This window comes from Temnothorax nylanderi, unplaced genomic scaffold (assembly GCF_030848795.1).
Source record: "Temnothorax nylanderi isolate EJ_2023f unplaced genomic scaffold, tnyl_v1.0 TNYL_tig0064_pilon, whole genome shotgun sequence".
Taxonomy (NCBI): Eukaryota; Metazoa; Arthropoda; class Insecta; order Hymenoptera; family Formicidae; genus Temnothorax; species Temnothorax nylanderi.
Window position 1 is genome coordinate 580,056 of NW_027249126.1, and position 17,375 is coordinate 597,430.

Below are 17,375 nucleotides of genomic sequence, written 5' to 3' on the forward strand. Positions count from 1 at the left end.
TTTTTATAAAGACAATAGATGTAAAAAATATATATATAAAATTTAGTACAATAACAAATGCTCCATTTAAATAACATTTATATATATGTATATAAATATATATATACATAAATTCATGAACACAAGATAAACAAAACGAAAGATCACAATGTGAAAAGAAAATTCCGTGATACACATCGTTTTATTTTTACTTACAAATCGATATATTTATATTAATAATCGAATCTTGTTTGAATTGACAAACATATCAAAATCGCGAAGCGTAGGAAACGTGTTTAGAAACTGCATGATCGAATTAATTTTTCGCATATACGTCGATTAAAGTTTATTGTTGTATAATCATGAATTTTTGGCGCGCCGATTTGCAGCGAAGGCATCAAAATTCGTATCGTCCCGATATACCCGAAATGGTATTCCGAAATTGTCCCGGCTCAGACGGGACGCGAATGATCGAGGGCGATCCAGCCGGGAAGTAGCCGCGAAAGTAGGTGACCCCTGGCAGAAATTGGAAAATCAATAGACGCGGCGTGGCGAGACTGGCGAGCCGACGGGATCGCGCTTGGAGGTTATGTCGCGCGTTGTATTACGACACCCGCGTTGCACGCAGACCGTCCCTACGTGCTATTTTCGTTGCGGCGAAAACTGTTTATTCTCGCTGGTGGTCATAGGCGCCGCGCGTTACGCACTATAATGCATCTGAATGCGAAGGGGAGCCACGAGAGCGCCGTGAGATAGTAGACAAAAATGGGCAGGAAGAAGGCTCATGCATCGTCCAGGGGTAAACAACCGGGCCCGTCACCGCAACAGCGGCACATATCCGCGGCGAAGAGGAACGAGCTCAATGTCCTGTGCGAGAAACTCTTTCATCGTGAGTATTCCCGCACCGTCAACTTCTTTCTCGACGTCTCTCAGCACGTCAGAGATAAATTCTTGCATTTCCCACAAAAGCGATTTCTGCTGTAATTATGACGTTTGTGGTAATAATTAAACGAATGAAAAGTTTAAAACTAGAAGAGATTGAATGAATGTGTGTCAAGAGTTGTTTAATATATATATATTTTTATGATATTACACTCTACTTTCATATATCTGACTGTTGGAATATATTCTATAGTTATCGCTGAGAGAATTATTTGTTTTTACATGCTATTTTCGTGCGTTTGCAGTGAGCAGCAATCCAGCGTATGTGACGCAGTCATGGAACAACTACCTGGATATATCAGAAGTTCTGCTGAAGGTTAAACGTCTGGAGGAGATGAAGACGGAATCGTCCCAGCGATCCCAGGGGATTGGACAATTCATAAATTGGCTGACGGAGAATGGGGCGAGGGTGGATGGCTTGAGCATCGCCGAGTTTCCGGGATACGATCTGGGACTGAAGGCGGAGACCGATTTCGCTGAGAACCAATTGATCTTGGAGGTACCCAGAGCACTCATCTTCAGCACGTATACCGCAGCGTCGGAATTGACCGTTCTGCAAAATGATCCGCTGGTGCAGCACATGCCGCAAGTGGCACTGGCCATAGCGCTACTCATAGAGAGACACAAGGAGAACTCCAAGTGGAAGCCTTATCTCGATATGCTTCCAAGCAGTTATAATACAGTTTTGTACATGAAGACTAACGATATGATTGAATTGAAAGGCAGTCCCACGTTAGGTACGTAAAAATTTGTTTTTACAAACCTTATTTTACATTATTTTATCCAAAAGATGAGTTTACATTCATTCGTGCATCGTCTATACTTGACAGACATGTAAAAGATAATATTAATCTCATACCAGTAATAGGTTTATATTGCAGTCTTTAGTATAGTCTGTAGTTTGTAATTTATAGTCCTTAGTTTTTATATTCTTTATTTTTATAGAGGCTGCATTGAAACAATGTCGAAACATCGCGAGGCAGTATTCCTACTTTAACAAAGTGTTTCAAAACACCAACAATGCCGTCTCAGCGATACTTAGAGATGTTTTCACTTACGAAAGATATTGGTAAGTAATTAGAACGATTAAATTATAATCAATTTTAAATAAAGATGGGTAATCACAAATCGATCAAAACTTGTGAATAAAATTTACAATTTTATATATAAAATTTAACTCTTACAATATAGATATATATATAAACCTATAAATAAATACATCTTATTCTATGCGTGGAAGTTCAGCAAAATAGTTTAGCAGTTTTATATAATAAAGATTCTCAGATGTGATTAAAAAATCTTATTTAGAGAATAATTTAACTACATATTTTAATTGCACTTTTATCGTAATTTTGTATCGGTGATTGTAATTTAGAGAAGTACATATATACATACTATGGAACTGGTTTATTTTCTTCTCATTGTCAGTAAATAACTCGACGAGTAACTTAACGATCAAAGTAGCTCTCTCTAAAGACATTCAATCAGCCCTCGAAGTATAACTCATCCTTGACTTTGATAAGTATATGCGAAAATACTGGCAGTTTTCTATTAGATTGGCGCAAAAGGTTTACATGTCTCAATTAATCTTTTGTTTTAAATAATATATAAGTATGTTACGAAAATAAGATTTAAAATTTTTTTAATAGAAAAACGATATAAAAAAATTCATGGTAATAATTTCGTTCAAAGTAAATATTACTATGAAATTAAAACGAAAAATTAAGTTTGTGTTTTAAGTTGTACTTAATAAACAAGGCTGATATATACGAATCTTCTACACCAAACTAATAGACTAATCGTGCAATTGTGCCGGCAACGAGTTACTTCGCGTAATCGGGTATCGTCTCCCAACTATCATTTGCGTCTAACGAGTCGTTGTCCATATCGCTCTTGTCGAAATCCTCCACGGCCTCCTGCGTCTCGGTTCTCTCGGGCCTCTTGGTCGTCGACGTGGCGACGACGTTCACCATCACGGCGTTCAAGCTGCTGGAATTCGACAGCTTCCTCGCCGCCATAACCGGGCCCTGGAACACTGCGCGGGAGAACGTGTTTCTGTACGTGTATCTCTGCTTCTGCCGGATCCGGCACACAATGAAGATCGCCAGGAACACGACGATCGTCACGCCTAATATCGCACCGCTCGCTATTATGCTGGGCTTCACCTTCGACAGAGTTTTCTTTTCTTCTCCGTCATTCGTGTTGCTCACCGTTTCGCCATACACCGCCGTTTTTATATCGATAACGTTCGGCTCCTCCTTCACGATCTCTTCGACGTACCCGGCGTGGAATTCGGTGGAGTTATCCGATCGTAGAGTCTTCTCCTTATCGATCACCACTACACTCGCGTTATCGTTGTCTACCGGAAGCTTCACTTTTAGTTCATGTTCGTTATTATCGATTTCAGTTTTGAACTGCCGCTGCACATCCTTTGCGAAAGGTAGAGAACCGAATGTTGTCAGCAAGTCGACGATCTGCACCGTCCGACGAGAATTCTCCTGCTCATCGGTACGCTCATCGGCATTCAGCGTATCATTTTCTGGGTACGTCGTTTCTCCTGGCACGTTTCTGTCGCGCTCGACGAGATCCAACAGTCTCGACATCGACATGTTCTCCACGTCTTTGTCGAAGAACGGATTGTGTAAGTAGCTCATGATGTCCTTGAATTGATTTATCGTTTCTTCCGCCTCTTGCTTCGCGTCTTCTTTTTTTGAGATCTTACCTTCGTTGAAATGTTTGTTAGAGTTGCTTGTGGGCGAGAGTGATACGATCATTTCTCCGTTGTTCATATTGGAGGTTTCCAAAGTTTGATGGTTCTTCGGCTTGGACATCCTCAGTCGCGACACTTCCGTCAAGTGGACCTTGCTGGAGCCCCTTTGACGTAGAGCAATCAGCTCCTCCACGCTCATGTTCCTCGACTTGAGAAGACGTTCCAGTCGCTTGCCGGCTGAACCGGACGCGAACAGCTCGAAGATCTCCGCTCGCGCCTCCGGCTCAATCTCGGAGATGACCTCCTCGTAGCGTCCCGTATCCCGATGATTTTCCAACGCGCGATCACGGGTTCTTTCTCCTGGCGATTGGGTCACCTGACGATACTCGGTCGAGTGATTTCTGTCATATGGTTCCTTTCTATCGTCAGTCATCGGATTCGCGATTTCTTTCTTCTCAACCTGACCCACAACAGCGTCAGTTTCACTTCTAAACGTTTCACTCGAGTGATCCTTTATCGTACTTTGTTTTCCGTCTTGAAGCATCTTCGGAGCGTCATTCTGATACTCGGCTTCGACGAACGTGTTGTAATCCTCCGCGGTAGGCACGCCGATAGGAACTGATTGACCGTTATCCCGCGCCGTTTTTCTATCATTATTACCGCCGATGTCGTCATCCTGATTGTTCTCACGACCTTCCGCCGGCTTGGTCCGCTCCGTGGGATTGAGAATCTGCTCGATGCTCAAAGTGGACTCGGTGTCGCGAGTAAGCGCTTGCTGCGAGACGATCCTCTCGCTCGGCGGGCTCGACCAAACCGGCGCCGCCTGACTCTTTCCCTTCTTGAAATCCGTGAAGTCCGAGAACTCCATGATCTCGTCCTCGTCGAGACTCTCGAGCCTCGTCGCGCGGTCGCTCGTCGATTCCGCGTTGCCGTCGTCGTTCAGAAAGTACTCCGCGGAATTCACCGCGATCGGCGGCGGCGATGTCGACGTGGTGATGGTCGAGAGTGTCAGGGGGGTCGTGGGAGCTCTCAGCCACGAGGAATCGTGCGCGGATTGCGTCATCTTCTCGGCATCTTCCGATTCTTCGCGACTCTTGTCGTTCGCGGAAATCTCGAGACTCTTGGTTTCATCCGTGACGGCCGTCATCTGGGATACCGAGCTCTCCGGGATCGTATCTGAAGTCGTGATTTTTATCGTGGTACTTTCGAACGTCGCGGACGATTGCGTGGACCCCCAGGGTGGTGTTACCGTCGCGGCCAGTTTCATCAACGAGTCGGACATCACCCTCGACATCTCCTCGATGTATTCGTCGGATTCGTCGGTGATTCTCGATTTCAGGGCGTTGATGACGTCGGCCTTTCCCTTCAGGAGATCGCTCAGGGTCAGATTTTTACGCTGCAATATCTCCGACAGGCTCGAACCCTCCTCCTGCTGCATCTTTAGAAGAGACTTTAACTCGAGCGCTTTCTCTCGCTCTTGGTCGGACGATTCCGTCGGGAGAGTCTCGTCAACCTTTGGCGATTGTCGAGGAGAATTTCTCGACTCCTCGTCCCCGTCGTTAGAGGATGCCTCGTTCGCCAGAGCGAACTCGTAATTCTGCGGTGGTCGCCTCTTCCTCGGGCGAGGCCTCAGGTACTCCTCGTCGCTGAACTCCTGCTCGTACTCGTTGGGACGAGACTGGAAAGCCTCGCGATACCTCCAGGTAACTTCCCGATCGTTCAACGAACCGTCGACGACGTTACGACCGCGTTTCCCGTCGTTGCTCGTCGCGCCGTCGATCGTTTCCTCGTAGAACGTCGGACCCTGCAGATTCTTCAACGGACGACGTCTCTTGCGCGGATGATCTTCATCGGGATTCTCGTAGTCCCGACCTCGGTACGAGGCTTCGTGGTCGTAGGCGTCCGAAGGCGGAAATCGTCTGCCCGGACTCCCTCGAGGACGATCCGGTTGATCGATCGCGTAATGATACTTGAACGGTCGGCGACTCGTCTCCGGTACGTCCTCCTGCTCAGCATCCTCGACCTCGTCCCTCGTGTAGGACCGGTAATGAGAGAACGGTAGCAGAGGTACGGAGTCGCCGTCGCGCCACTTCGGCTCGAGAGCCTCGCCGTTGCTCCTCCATTTGCCTACAGGAGACTCGCTCGATCGCTCGCGATTTTCCGCGGTACTCTGCGGCACTTCCGCGTCGTCGAATTGCCCACGTGGTTCCGTCTGAAAGAATAAACAATTTCTTAAAATCTAATAACAAGTTTTTAATGAATCTTAATTAAATGCGTCTAAACATCTTGCGCAAAATTGTGCGAAACACGGTCGAGAAAATATTTTAATATTGAAATGCGCTTTTACGATATCATCTAGCGTAATCATGATACATTAGGTATATGATACCGTCAAGATTATTATTTTATTTTTTGATCTTAGTAATTTTAAGTAATTTTAAATATTCCGCGGAGCAAATATTGTTTCCTATTTCAGAACAAGTTTCCTGATAATAATGTTTAACGATCACGTTCGAGAAATCAATTTGTTTCTTCATGAATGTTATGGGAACAAATTAGCTGAGATATTTACCACTTATTGAAATTGCACGCAAGGATAAAATTAAACTTTGGCAAATTACGATTCGTCATAAGTCACGCGGGAAATCGTTGTTAAACGAGGCATACGATTGTGAGCGACGGTAAAGGCCAACGACCATAACGATAGAAAGTATTGAGGTGTTTGTAACGCATTACAAATATCTACACGGAACGTTTACATAAATGGCGAACCGATTTTCCACCGGAAAGATTATATTTTTTTAATCAAATCACGCGCTCGCAGCTTGTACTAACGTTTAGAGTCCACTCGGAGATCGGAGGAAGAGTCAACTTTCATGATTTACTCGCGTCCTCGATGTGCCGTTCGCGAAAGTTTCTAGATTAAAAGGACATCCGCCGACCGTTAGTTTCGGGATACTTTTTACGTTTGCCATTTTCGTTGAAAAACCGTGTTTCGCGAGCTGACAGCGCGCCGCGGAAGCACGCGTCGCGAGCACTGGATCTTGCGCACGTATCTCCCGATTATTCGTCAGGATCTTCTTCACGCTGAAAGGAGATTTGGCGATTTCTCGCTTTTACTTTCGCAAGCCGGACGCGCGCGCGTGAGAATGTGCGAAATAGAGAGCCGCGCGCGCGATTCTTCGCTCGAAGATGCTTTTTCCGTCCTCGTTTCGCAGAGACAATCTTGTTGCAGCCAAATTAATTCGCCATTGAAATTGTAGAGTAATTTGGATTATTATTTGCTTACAATGGGTAAAATAATTGACGTATGAATTGCAACTGACACACTTGCCCATTAATACATATTTTTTCTTATTTAATATATTTATAATTATATTGGAGATCTAATAAATTAAGCGTATTCTGCACAATGGTATCTCCTCATTATCGAAATGTTCCATTACGCTATTAAAGTATCCGTGCATTAGACGAAAACGGATCGAATATAGGCGAGCCATTGTGGCGTTTCATAAGCGCGGGCGTTAGTTCAATCGCCTCATTAGCGTTATATTAAAACATTTCGTAACTTCATTAATACAAAGTTCCGTGCTTTCGCGGATGATTTTCACTTCGCTTTCTCGCCGCAAAAAAAAAGATCGCGCGCACGCGCGCGCGTTCCCATTTTCCACGGTCCATTCTCGTATATTCGCGAACCACGTGGGAAATTATTCGCAATTACTCTCTCGTGAGTGACGGAACTCGCGGGGGAGTAATTTAACGCGGCGCGCCGTTGCATTTTGCTCGCGAGCCGACGATCGCTTCGGATATTTGTCACAAACTTTTTTTTAGCGCTGGCGCTCCAGCGTGTATCACGCGAATCTATCTTTTTACCTTCCACAATGTGAGCTGTTAAATTTATAATTGTACGTTTTCTCCAATTCTAAAGAGAGAATTTGCCCTGAGCAAGCGCTTTTTACTATTAAACGAGCATTTTCCGTTTCTCTCTCTCTCTCTCTCTCTCTCTCTCTCTCTCTCTCTTTCTATCTCGAAGGCCGGATTTCATGCTGGATTTGGTTCTTCACGTCCTCGCCTTCGGCACCGAGATCAGGGATACGGCGAAATACGCGACAAAACGCTCGTAAAGTCTCGAACTTTCCGCGCGCGGTACCAGCTTTCTCTTTCTCTCACGGTTTACGCGCGAGTTTTCTCGTCGCAGCGCATCGATCTCGCGGCCATCAGACGCATCGACGAAAAATTCCGGGAGGAAAAGCGCCCCGGCAGAAAATCATCTCGGAGCCAATTTCGCGGAATACAACGGCAGTTATGGAGAGATACAAGCGCATTTACAAGGCTGCTCGGAAATCGTGCACTTTCCCTGAAGTTATAAACGATAGAAGAATGAGGCCCGTGGCGATGTTGAGGTGTCGGTAATTTTCGTACGCACGGCCGGGGGATCGGAAACTAGTTTCAGTGATATACGCTTCAGCGAATCTTACTTGCAAAGATTTTAATATTTAAAGGGAAAGATGCGTGATATAAAAGATGGAAAAACTCGCTTTAAATTCGCCAATTCGTATTGTTGAAAAATCAAGCAAAGGAAAAAATATGTCAAGTAGAATTAATTTAGGACTAATTTACATATAGTAGTAGCTTATCAAAAGCTTTGTGAAAAATAAAATTATGGCAAATAATATCTAATATAGTCTATAAAGTACAATGAAACTAATTTCGTAAAAATTTTCCCAACTATTTATAAAAACTGTAATGCCTTTACAAAGCACGTTCTGTCGAATTTGTATTTCTAATTTGTAATTCACGCGAAGACGCGAATTAAAAAGGTTCTTAACACCGTACGCTTAACTTGAATCGCTCAAGTTTAACGACTCCTAACGAACGTAATTACGGCGGAACTTGGTTGAACCTGTCACCAGCGAACGTCACGATTATTTCGCAATCGGGACATGCGTCCATATACGTATATTCGTGCTCGGATTAGAATCATTCGGAGATACCGCGTGACGAATGTCAGCAGAAATGTCACAGAACTTCGCAACCTACCAGTTTTTGCGAAAAATCACGACCGGTTAAAAGCGTCAGAGGTACGACTTTCGGCTCTGCGGCCGGATAAAACGGTCGTTCACCCCTTCGCGTCTAAATCGTTACTCCAGAAAGTTCGCGCTAAAATTGGTGAAATCCCCAAAAAGTTCACGCTAAAATTGGCGAAATCTTCAACCCGTGAAAATGAATTACTTTCAAATATGATAAAAATCGTTCTCGGAATCGTTCTTGAAAATTACATTAAAAATTTTTCATTTTATAATTAATATTGCATGCGCAATGTTTATTATAAAATAAAAATGTTTTTATGTAATTTTTAAGAACGATTTTTATCACATTTGAAAGTAATTGATTTTCATTTGTTGAGAATTAAATTAAATTAATTTTAAAATCAGTCTTCTGGCTAAATTTTTCGATAATTTTTCTATTATTTAATTAAATTTTCGAAAAATTAACCTTTTGGCTAATTTTTCGATGAATTTTTTCCGTTCGAATTCTCGATTTACGATCGGGTGAGAGATTTCTATGCACGTGACATCTCATTTACTCGAAGGAATGTCACACTTTCGTCGTAGTGCTCGTCCGGGCAAGAACGATGCTTTTCGCGGTTACCTGGTACTCATAGCCGCCGTTTCGTCCCGCAGCTTCCGGCTTCCTCGCGGGATCACCGTGGACCAGAACGTCGCGCGAGATGTCACACGCGAATGCGATGAGCGCAAGCACGGGGAAGACCTTCCGCATAGTTACAGGGCGATCAGGAACCTCAATGCCCGGTCCTCGCGACACCGCGATCCCCTTCCGCCGGTATGACACTTTGTCTCGTCGCTCTTCCCGATGAGGTGCACGTAAATCACTATTGCGCACAGAATAACGAAGATCGCGTTCTTCCGATTGCACAAACTTAAGATCCTCTCAAGAACCATGCAGGCAAACGCGCATGGAATTTCTAATCCGTCGAATCAATTGAGAGATCGCACAGAAATAGTCAATTACAGAACGATCTCGTAATTAACTCTCTTCGTAATTATTTTCGCGATGCACTAAGATAATTACTAATCAGTCCGGTGTATCAGCTTGCACCGACGTTTCTAATCCATCGTGTAGCACTCGTGTTTACCAACGTTATTCGATTCTAACGAAACGAACTTCGAGAAATATTGTCCCGCTCGTAACTTTCCTCTTTGCACCTTCTTTTCCTTTTTCGCTTTGTCAGTTTTTCTTTTATTCCCGCGTCGGAGGGGCTTCCTCTCGGTTACCGCGTGGAGAGAACATCGCGATCGGCGGACGCGTTCTCCATTTTCGATCCCGCGAGAAAGAGAGCCGTCTCGGGTGTCTCTCGCTCGGGTGTAAAACTTTCGCGGGCTCAGACCGCTCGTCTGCGTCCTCGGCAAATCGCCCCTGCGAACTGACGTCGCTTTTCTCCGCGCGCGCTCCTAAGTAAGCCGGTGAAACTCGAGAGGAGTAAAAGAGTCTTCCACCGCGAGTCTCTTCTACTGGCTGGCTATACTCGCGATCGCCCGCTCTCGAGGCTCGGGATGTTCCTCGTAGCTGAATCGCGGCACGGAGAGATGAATTCCGGTAATCACCGGACCGCAAGCCGAGCGATTCGATCGGTTAATATCCGCGATCGGCCGAGGAAGCGCCGAGCGCTCGCTATCCTAAATTGGGAAGCGCGTTATTGCAGCGTCGAGCGTCGCGAAAAAGGAAAAAGATGACGTTGGAGAAAGTTCAGCACTATTCCGGCGAATATTCAAGCGGAGTATCAAATGATCGAGCGTTAAAATGGAATATTATAAGCACCATCGCGAAGGTTGCATTTTTTTTCTGATGATACGCAAACTTGCTATACGGAAACCTGATATGGAACATTCAATACGTGTCTTATAGGCAATAATTCCGAGAGGAGAAAAACGCTATCGTTAAAATTATGACGCAAGGATATGTGTCTATGATTAAATAACCGCTATTGGTATATAAAGAAATGTAATTGCGTGTTATGTGGCCGTTAAGAATCGATAGGCTGTTAATTTACTTGCCGATGTCTCAATTATTGGTTTTACTTATCGCGATTGACTGGCTGACTGCTGAGACTTCGCGCGATCACATGGGAAAGAAGGAGGAAGTCGTTAAGTACTTCGAAGCGCGAGAACTCTGTTAATGCAAATGCCGCGTGCGTATATCTGTCACCGTGAGCCTTCGATTGCGATAAAACTTGCGGGATTTCATACGACTCTTCGCGTATATCTCTGCATACTTAGACGCGTAGCAATAAACTACGCGAGTTGCAGGTATTAATTTTATATGATAATGTGCGCGCGCTGCGTTTATTTTGTCAGTCGCTATTGAATCCACGTATTTTGCATCATTACATATAAGGTTGAAGGGCATTTCCCGTACAGTCGGAGAAGTAAGGCAAAATAAGGTATCGCGTTTTGCCAGCGTGTATATATTTAACAAATATTGCAGCGTTTACAAATTACGATCAGCAAATGTGAGCACAAAGTAGAGAAGTGTGTCGATCGTTTGCAACAACGGGCTATGCAAACTATTCTTTTACGCGTAATTTACGTAGACAATACTTATAATAGCCGTGATTTCTCCTCCTTTCTCCTCCTTTAAAATGATACCTTTTGCCAGGAAAATTTGTGATAATTTCCCGAGAATTATGATATTATCCTACTTTTAACAAACCTTTAATATTGGCAAAAGTTCAGCGTTTGAGTTGGTGACATTTATCATTTTCCCTTTGTGTATTTATCTCTCTTATTCAGCCTACCGTATTTTTCCGTCTTTGTACGGAAAATACTTTCACGAATTTAAGACGGCAAATTATTAAAAAGTAACAAACAACACTTCTTTCCCATAACTCTTGGGTTACTGTTACGCGGGAAGAATTTAGTTGGTCGCGACCAGCAACGAAATCTTGTTGTTTCTCGAAAGAACTTGCGTGTGAATCCGTTATTTCTCGCGGAAAGTTTGTATATCAATTATCGCATTATGCAGCTAGTTATAACACGCAGATAGAGATAGTTCGCGGTTAACACGTAACGCGACCGAATAGAATTAACGAGGTTTTCCCCGGTGGATGTGAGCGGCTGTCGCGGGCTCGACGCTAATGAACCGCGGTGAAGCGACGACGTCGTAATGACAATGACGAGAGGACAAGGATAATGACGATGCGGTTCTTTCGAAATTCGCCGTGGTGCAGATAGACACCGTAGCCGACTGTATTGTCTTAACTTTTTAAGTTTGCCTTAGATAATCTATAACGCTGAATATAGAATTTGACATACAATTTCATAGGTCTCTCTTTTGGAACCTTTCAAGTCCCATAACACAAAATGTCACCACAGTTGAGAAATATAATTAATAAGTTAAGCCTTAAAGCTACGAGGGACGATGATCTTTATTTTAAATGCAGACTCGGGACTCGATATTTAGGAAATGAAGCTTCAGTTTGTAAATCGCTTGATATATGGGCCTCACTAATAGCACACCGTGGATGGATGCACTGGATGCACACTCGAGCGCACGTGGGAAGGTCACGCGATGAATCGGAGATCGTGAGATTTCTTCTCTATATGTACACTTTCTACGCGATAAGCGAGCGTGCCGTGCCGTGCCGCGGCGAAGGGACCGATCGATCGGCCGACCGGTCTTGGACTTGCTGGAAATAATAGCGATCGCCTTAGCTTACCGTGCGTAATGAAATTCCGTGTTCTCGTAACCCACAAGGATGATACGAGCGCGTAAACACCGGCGATACTTTCCAATTTAACGTGTCGATATAAGAAAATATAACACTTTACATTTGCATATCCAAACTCTTCGCTCAATTTCTCGGTAAAATTGATAGTCCGGAGCTTGTCCTGGAGAGGCGTTTAAGAAAATGTAGGAAATGTTATATTTTAGATAGGTTACTTGTATTTTTTAGTTAGATATTCAGTTTCCAGTGACCTAGTTTATATTCCAATGGATTCTTTTTCTATTGATATGTAAATGCCATCGCAGACGTTGTATGCAAGTACGTTGATTAATGACTACTGCAAAAACGCTGGGTTGGCAGTTCAAGATTTCTAACGCGCGGGAATCCTGTTCCTGCAATGTTCCTGTCCCGGTTAACTATATTACACGTCATTATAGAGACTTTGCTCGTATTATTACATATATATTTATGCGCTCGTCAATTTCGCGTTATGAAAACTTGAGCAATATTTGAGCAATCTTTTCTGTACGCATCGATATGTTAATCTTTACAGCATTGACGTAGTCGTGCTCCACTAGCTCAGATATCAACTTATTAGCAGCTGATTTAAGTTAATTATATTAACAATACGAATACGTCATCCCTACAAGTATAAATAGGATTCTTATGAAAGATCTTTACGCATACATATAAAGATATTTTCAATATATATAAAGTATATAGCGTCGCTTTGAAATATTTCAAAGTTATTGTACTAATAAACACCAAGTGAATGATACAGAAAGTTTGTCTGTTTAGTAAGTACGAAAAAAAAGCGCCAGAAACATTGCGCGCGATATGGATCGCGTTCACCGGTCTTACCGGTGCGTTATTGTTAATGATACAGTTACAGCGTGACGTTGGTGAACGCTGTCGCGCGGAGCCCGCGAAAGATACGCGTGATCGCTTTCGCAGCATGCGGTGAACACGCACACGCACGCACGCTCGCTCGCATGCAAATGGAGCGTTGTCGAGGAAACAGCGACGGAACGGGCCTTTCCTCCGTGCAAGAATATTAGAGAACGCGCGCTTCGCTACTCTCGACGATATCCCTCGCCTCGCGTAAGTATCTCGATCCGCGAGAGCCCAGGGAACTCGTAAAGAGTAAAGAGTTGCCGCGTTGCTTCGCTCACTTTCACACGGATCCGAACTTTCATGACAAATCCGGTCTAACGCATCTCGATTAACGTCTCGAAGGTGGTGAGAACGAAACGTTCTTCACGACGCACGGTTTACATCGATAATTATTTTTAAGCGAGGACTTTGGAAGCGAAAGCGTTTCTCTGTGCAGAGCTTCAACGGATCGACTATTATCGCCTCGATTATTTCTGCATTGTTATGATTTCGTGTAGGAGAAAAAGATGTATGTGTAAAACGAAACTTCGCGCTAAACTGCGATCTCGTTGCAACATCGAATTATGAAGCGTATCAAAAGCGAAATCTCACGGTTTCATCAAATTCTTTTTCGAAAATTTTATTTTCTGCGCGCTCGCGCCTCGCGCCGATGCACGAGTGCGCGTGCTATCATTGCTTTTAACGCACGAGTAATCTTCGTGCAATTTCTTATTGCATGTAAGGCACGCTTCGTGCGACTCCCACAAGTTACACGAATTTATAAACTCGAATGCCGATAAATGCAACGAACTGTCAACGGACCGTGAAATGTTATTCTCTTTATCGTAAGAAGTGAGCCGGCATTGGGGCATATTGTGGCGGAGGATGCCTGATAATTATTACGAAGAAAGTTTGTTTTTTCGCTAAAATTTTATTTCTATTATTACGACACAATTGTTCGGTGTCTATTGATTATTCGCTCGCAATTTTTTCGCGCGCGACGTAATAGATTACAGCGGTTTGCCAAGTAATGACGTATTATTTTGCGGTATTGCATATAGAAACCTGTTCTTGCGAACCTATCTCTCAATCGGATCTAAATATTTCGCACAGGGTCATTGACTTTTTCGCGAATCAATCTCGTTCTCCTTTGCTAGACAATCTATATTTTCAAGATAGAGTTCAAGACAAAATACGTAGAACTGTGCAAATTGAATTCCCTTCTGAATTAAAGAGACTTTTTCCATTATTTAAACCTATATTTAAGAAAAGATACGTGAGTTTATATGAAAAAATAACAGAACTATGCTATGAAAAATTTAAATTACGTCAATTGTATAAAAATTATAATGTATATATCACAAAGTTTTTTATAGCCAGTCGACGCAATTATAACTTTTCGTAGGATAGTTCTGATTATTTTTTAATACGGATTCAAGACGATTGGAAATGAACTATCCGGTTTTCTTCCGAAATGTAAATCGTTTAAAATGTTGAACAACAAGAGCCGTAGAAGTAGGTCGTATCCTCGGTGGACATTGAAGCGTCATTAGCTCGAAACGGTTTACTGGAATTAATTTGTTCTACACGAGGAAGAGCTCGATCACGCAACCGGCACACTGTACGACGGTGTAGGCGCTTTATTATAAGCACATGGCGATGAAATCCCGCTTGAACGAGAGTAACACGCGATCGTCTTCCTCGTGGAGGACGCGCGACGATGAGAAGCGTGCGTTTCTCCAGACAGAGAAAAAGAGAGAGAGAGAAAGTCCGCTTCGTCGGAATTGCGGTAATGAATCCTCTTGTATGTTCATTTCCGGAATTCTGGGTCAAGTTCTTGTGTTTTGTGTCCAAAAAGCAGCCGTCTGCCCGCGGCGAGTTAACAATGCTCTTCCTCAGTTTCGCCCCGAAAGCGAAAGCGCTTCACGCTCCGGAGATTGACGCGAATACGTACGCATTCGTCGTAACGGTGACTTTTGATAGCCGGATTTCACTCCTCGAGTCCGAGGGAATCCGAGCGGTTCTCAGCTCAGATTATTTTCATTAGCGAAAGATCTGGGATACTGAACGTAAAGAATCTTAATAGGGATGGGTGTAATGAAGATGCTGGTAATAACGTCGAATGAATTTTTCAGCTGGGCAGTTTCCACGGTGATGACGAGGCAGAATCTGATCCCGAGTCCGGATGGTTCGCGCATGATACACGCTTTAATCCCGATGTGGGACATGTGCAATCACGAGAACGGAAGGGTAAGTTGTGGAGATAATGAGCCCAGCGCGGACGAGCAATGCATTTTCTGTCATTACTATAGATTACGACGGACTTCAACGCGACCTCGGATCGCTGCGAATGTTACGCGTTGAGGGACTTCAAGAAAGGGGAGCAAGTATTCATAAGTTACGGCCCGAGGACGAACTCCGATTTCTTCGTGCATTCGGGCTTCGTCTGCATGGATAACGAACAAGTATGTACATTTATTTATTTAAAAGATAATGTTAGTCTCTTACTAAAAAGTTTAATGTTGAAATTGAAAAACGGTGAAGGCAACTGATGTCCAATTATATATCTTTGCTAAAGAGAGATCAACATCGACCTTAAGAAATCTGTAGTAAAAAAACGAACTTCACAATACTAATTTCTCTTTATTATTTACAAAGATATCTTGCAATTTACAGGATGGCTTTAAGCTTCGTCTTGGTATTAGCAAAGCGGATTCACTTCAGAAGGAGCGAATAGAACTGTTGAGCAAACTGGATTTGCCGTCAGTTGGAGAATTTTTACTAAAACCGGGTACGGAACCCATCTCCGATACTCTATTAGCCTTCTTACGAGTGTTCAGTATGCGAAAAGCCGAGCTCACGCATTGGTTACGCTCGGATAAGGTCTTCGACCTGAAGCACGTGGACTGTGCGTTGGAGACGGTCGTCGAGGAGAATGTCAGAAAATTTTTGCTGACCAGGCTGCAGCTTTTAATCGCTAATTATCCGACAACACTGAAGGTGAAAGTGAAACCTGATGTTGCGCCGTCTGCCTATATTCTGCCTTCTATATCAATCGATCGGTTAATCAACACGAATATTTCCTTCTTTTTTTGCAGGATGATCTAGAGTTACTGGAGACCACGTTGCCGCAGATGAAAAGGATGACAGTTCAACTGAGGGTCACGGAAAAGAGAATTCTTTCGGGCGCGCTCGAATACGTGGAGCAATGGATAAAGGCTTGAAACGATCGGCTGTGGTTCAGGCGAGGGTATCGAACACGTACTTGTACTTACGACTAAAAAGCATCTCGAGAGAAACCAACTTTATTTTTACAATATTTCCGAACGACGATTTCAAATATAAAAGTAAAATATATGTATAAAAGTGGACGAATTATATGTAATAAAGCGTACATTTATCGTCTGTTAAATATGCAAACTCTTCATGATGTGTGCGCATGTAATAATTATAGGAAAAATACGCATTGTGTAAAATATACTGAGAATTATATGAATGGTCGACGATTATATATGTATGCCTACGTGATATATAATGTAATTGTATAATAAAGATTAATCTGGCTATGAGAGTTAACGCGGTTATTTTTGCGTAATAAATCAATTTATTTAAATCTTACATTTGTTCGTACGTTTCGGCTTCGCATGCCCATTGCCACTACATGTGTTTTTAGTCATTTATATTGTTATAATTTTCAATTCAGATTTCTTTTTACATTTATATTTTACATACTTTAACTCATTTACTTACTTATTTTCCTTTTCCTCACCGTTGTGTTACTTGAAACAATGACTCATCTCGCTGTATGTTGTTTCACCGTGTGACTGAACATTTCGCGGCAGTCTCTCGCAGATCATTAAACATGACAGTTTTCTGACTATACGTTAATTGCATTGCTGAACAACGAATACATGAATGACTACGATATCAATTATTACACTTGCGTTCTCCTGATCACTTGGTGAGTTGTTTCGGAATCTTAATAATTACACTCATAACTAATATGCATTGTACACACACAGAAAATGACATTACATACCATCCGTACGTCAACACGTTATGAGATTGGCTTCCCGACTTTCCAGTCCCGAAGCACTCACCCACAGCGTAACGGAGATCGTGAGA

General features: G+C 43.1%; 2 protein-coding genes across 2 annotated transcripts; one reads left to right on the forward strand and one right to left on the reverse strand.

The window, feature by feature from the left end:
- The first annotated feature begins 114 nt into the window (after positions 1-114).
- Positions 115-16,821, forward strand: Setd3 (SET domain containing 3). Its single transcript, XM_071708085.1, has 7 exons — positions 115-868; positions 1,167-1,658; positions 1,867-1,990; positions 15,386-15,500; positions 15,563-15,715; positions 15,927-16,250; positions 16,349-16,821. Exons 1-7 carry the CDS (start codon positions 745-747, stop codon positions 16,472-16,474), a joined length of 1,458 nt encoding a protein of 485 aa, XP_071564186.1. The 5' UTR covers positions 115-744; the 3' UTR covers positions 16,475-16,821.
- Positions 2,068-9,569, reverse strand: LOC139773566 (uncharacterized). Its single transcript, XM_071708091.1, has 2 exons — positions 9,284-9,569; positions 2,068-5,843 (listed from the first exon to the last, which is right to left on the reverse strand). The coding sequence occupies exons 1-2, from the start codon at positions 9,410-9,412 to the stop codon at positions 2,745-2,747; spliced, it is 3,228 nt and encodes a 1,075-aa protein (XP_071564192.1). The 5' UTR covers positions 9,413-9,569; the 3' UTR covers positions 2,068-2,744.
- Positions 16,822-17,375: the final 554 nt, after the last annotated feature.

Excerpts from the sequence above, each read along its gene's own strand:
- Setd3 (XM_071708085.1), top strand. The coding sequence starts at position 745 with ATGGGCAGGAAGAAGGCTCATGCATCGTCCAGGGGTAAACAACCGGGC. Across the intron at positions 1,659-1,866 it reads GAAAGGCAGTCCCACGTTAG|AGGCTGCATTGAAACAATGT; the intron begins GTACGTAAAAAT and ends TTATTTTTATAG. Across the intron at positions 15,501-15,562 it reads GCAATCACGAGAACGGAAGG|ATTACGACGGACTTCAACGC; the intron begins GTAAGTTGTGGA and ends TCATTACTATAG.
- LOC139773566 (XM_071708091.1), bottom strand. The coding sequence starts at position 9,412 with ATGCGGAAGGTCTTCCCCGTGCTTGCGCTCATCGCATTCGCGTGTGAC. Across the intron at positions 5,844-9,283 it reads ACGGCGGCTATGAGTACCAG|ACGGAACCACGTGGGCAATT; the intron begins GTAACCGCGAAA and ends TTATTCTTTCAG.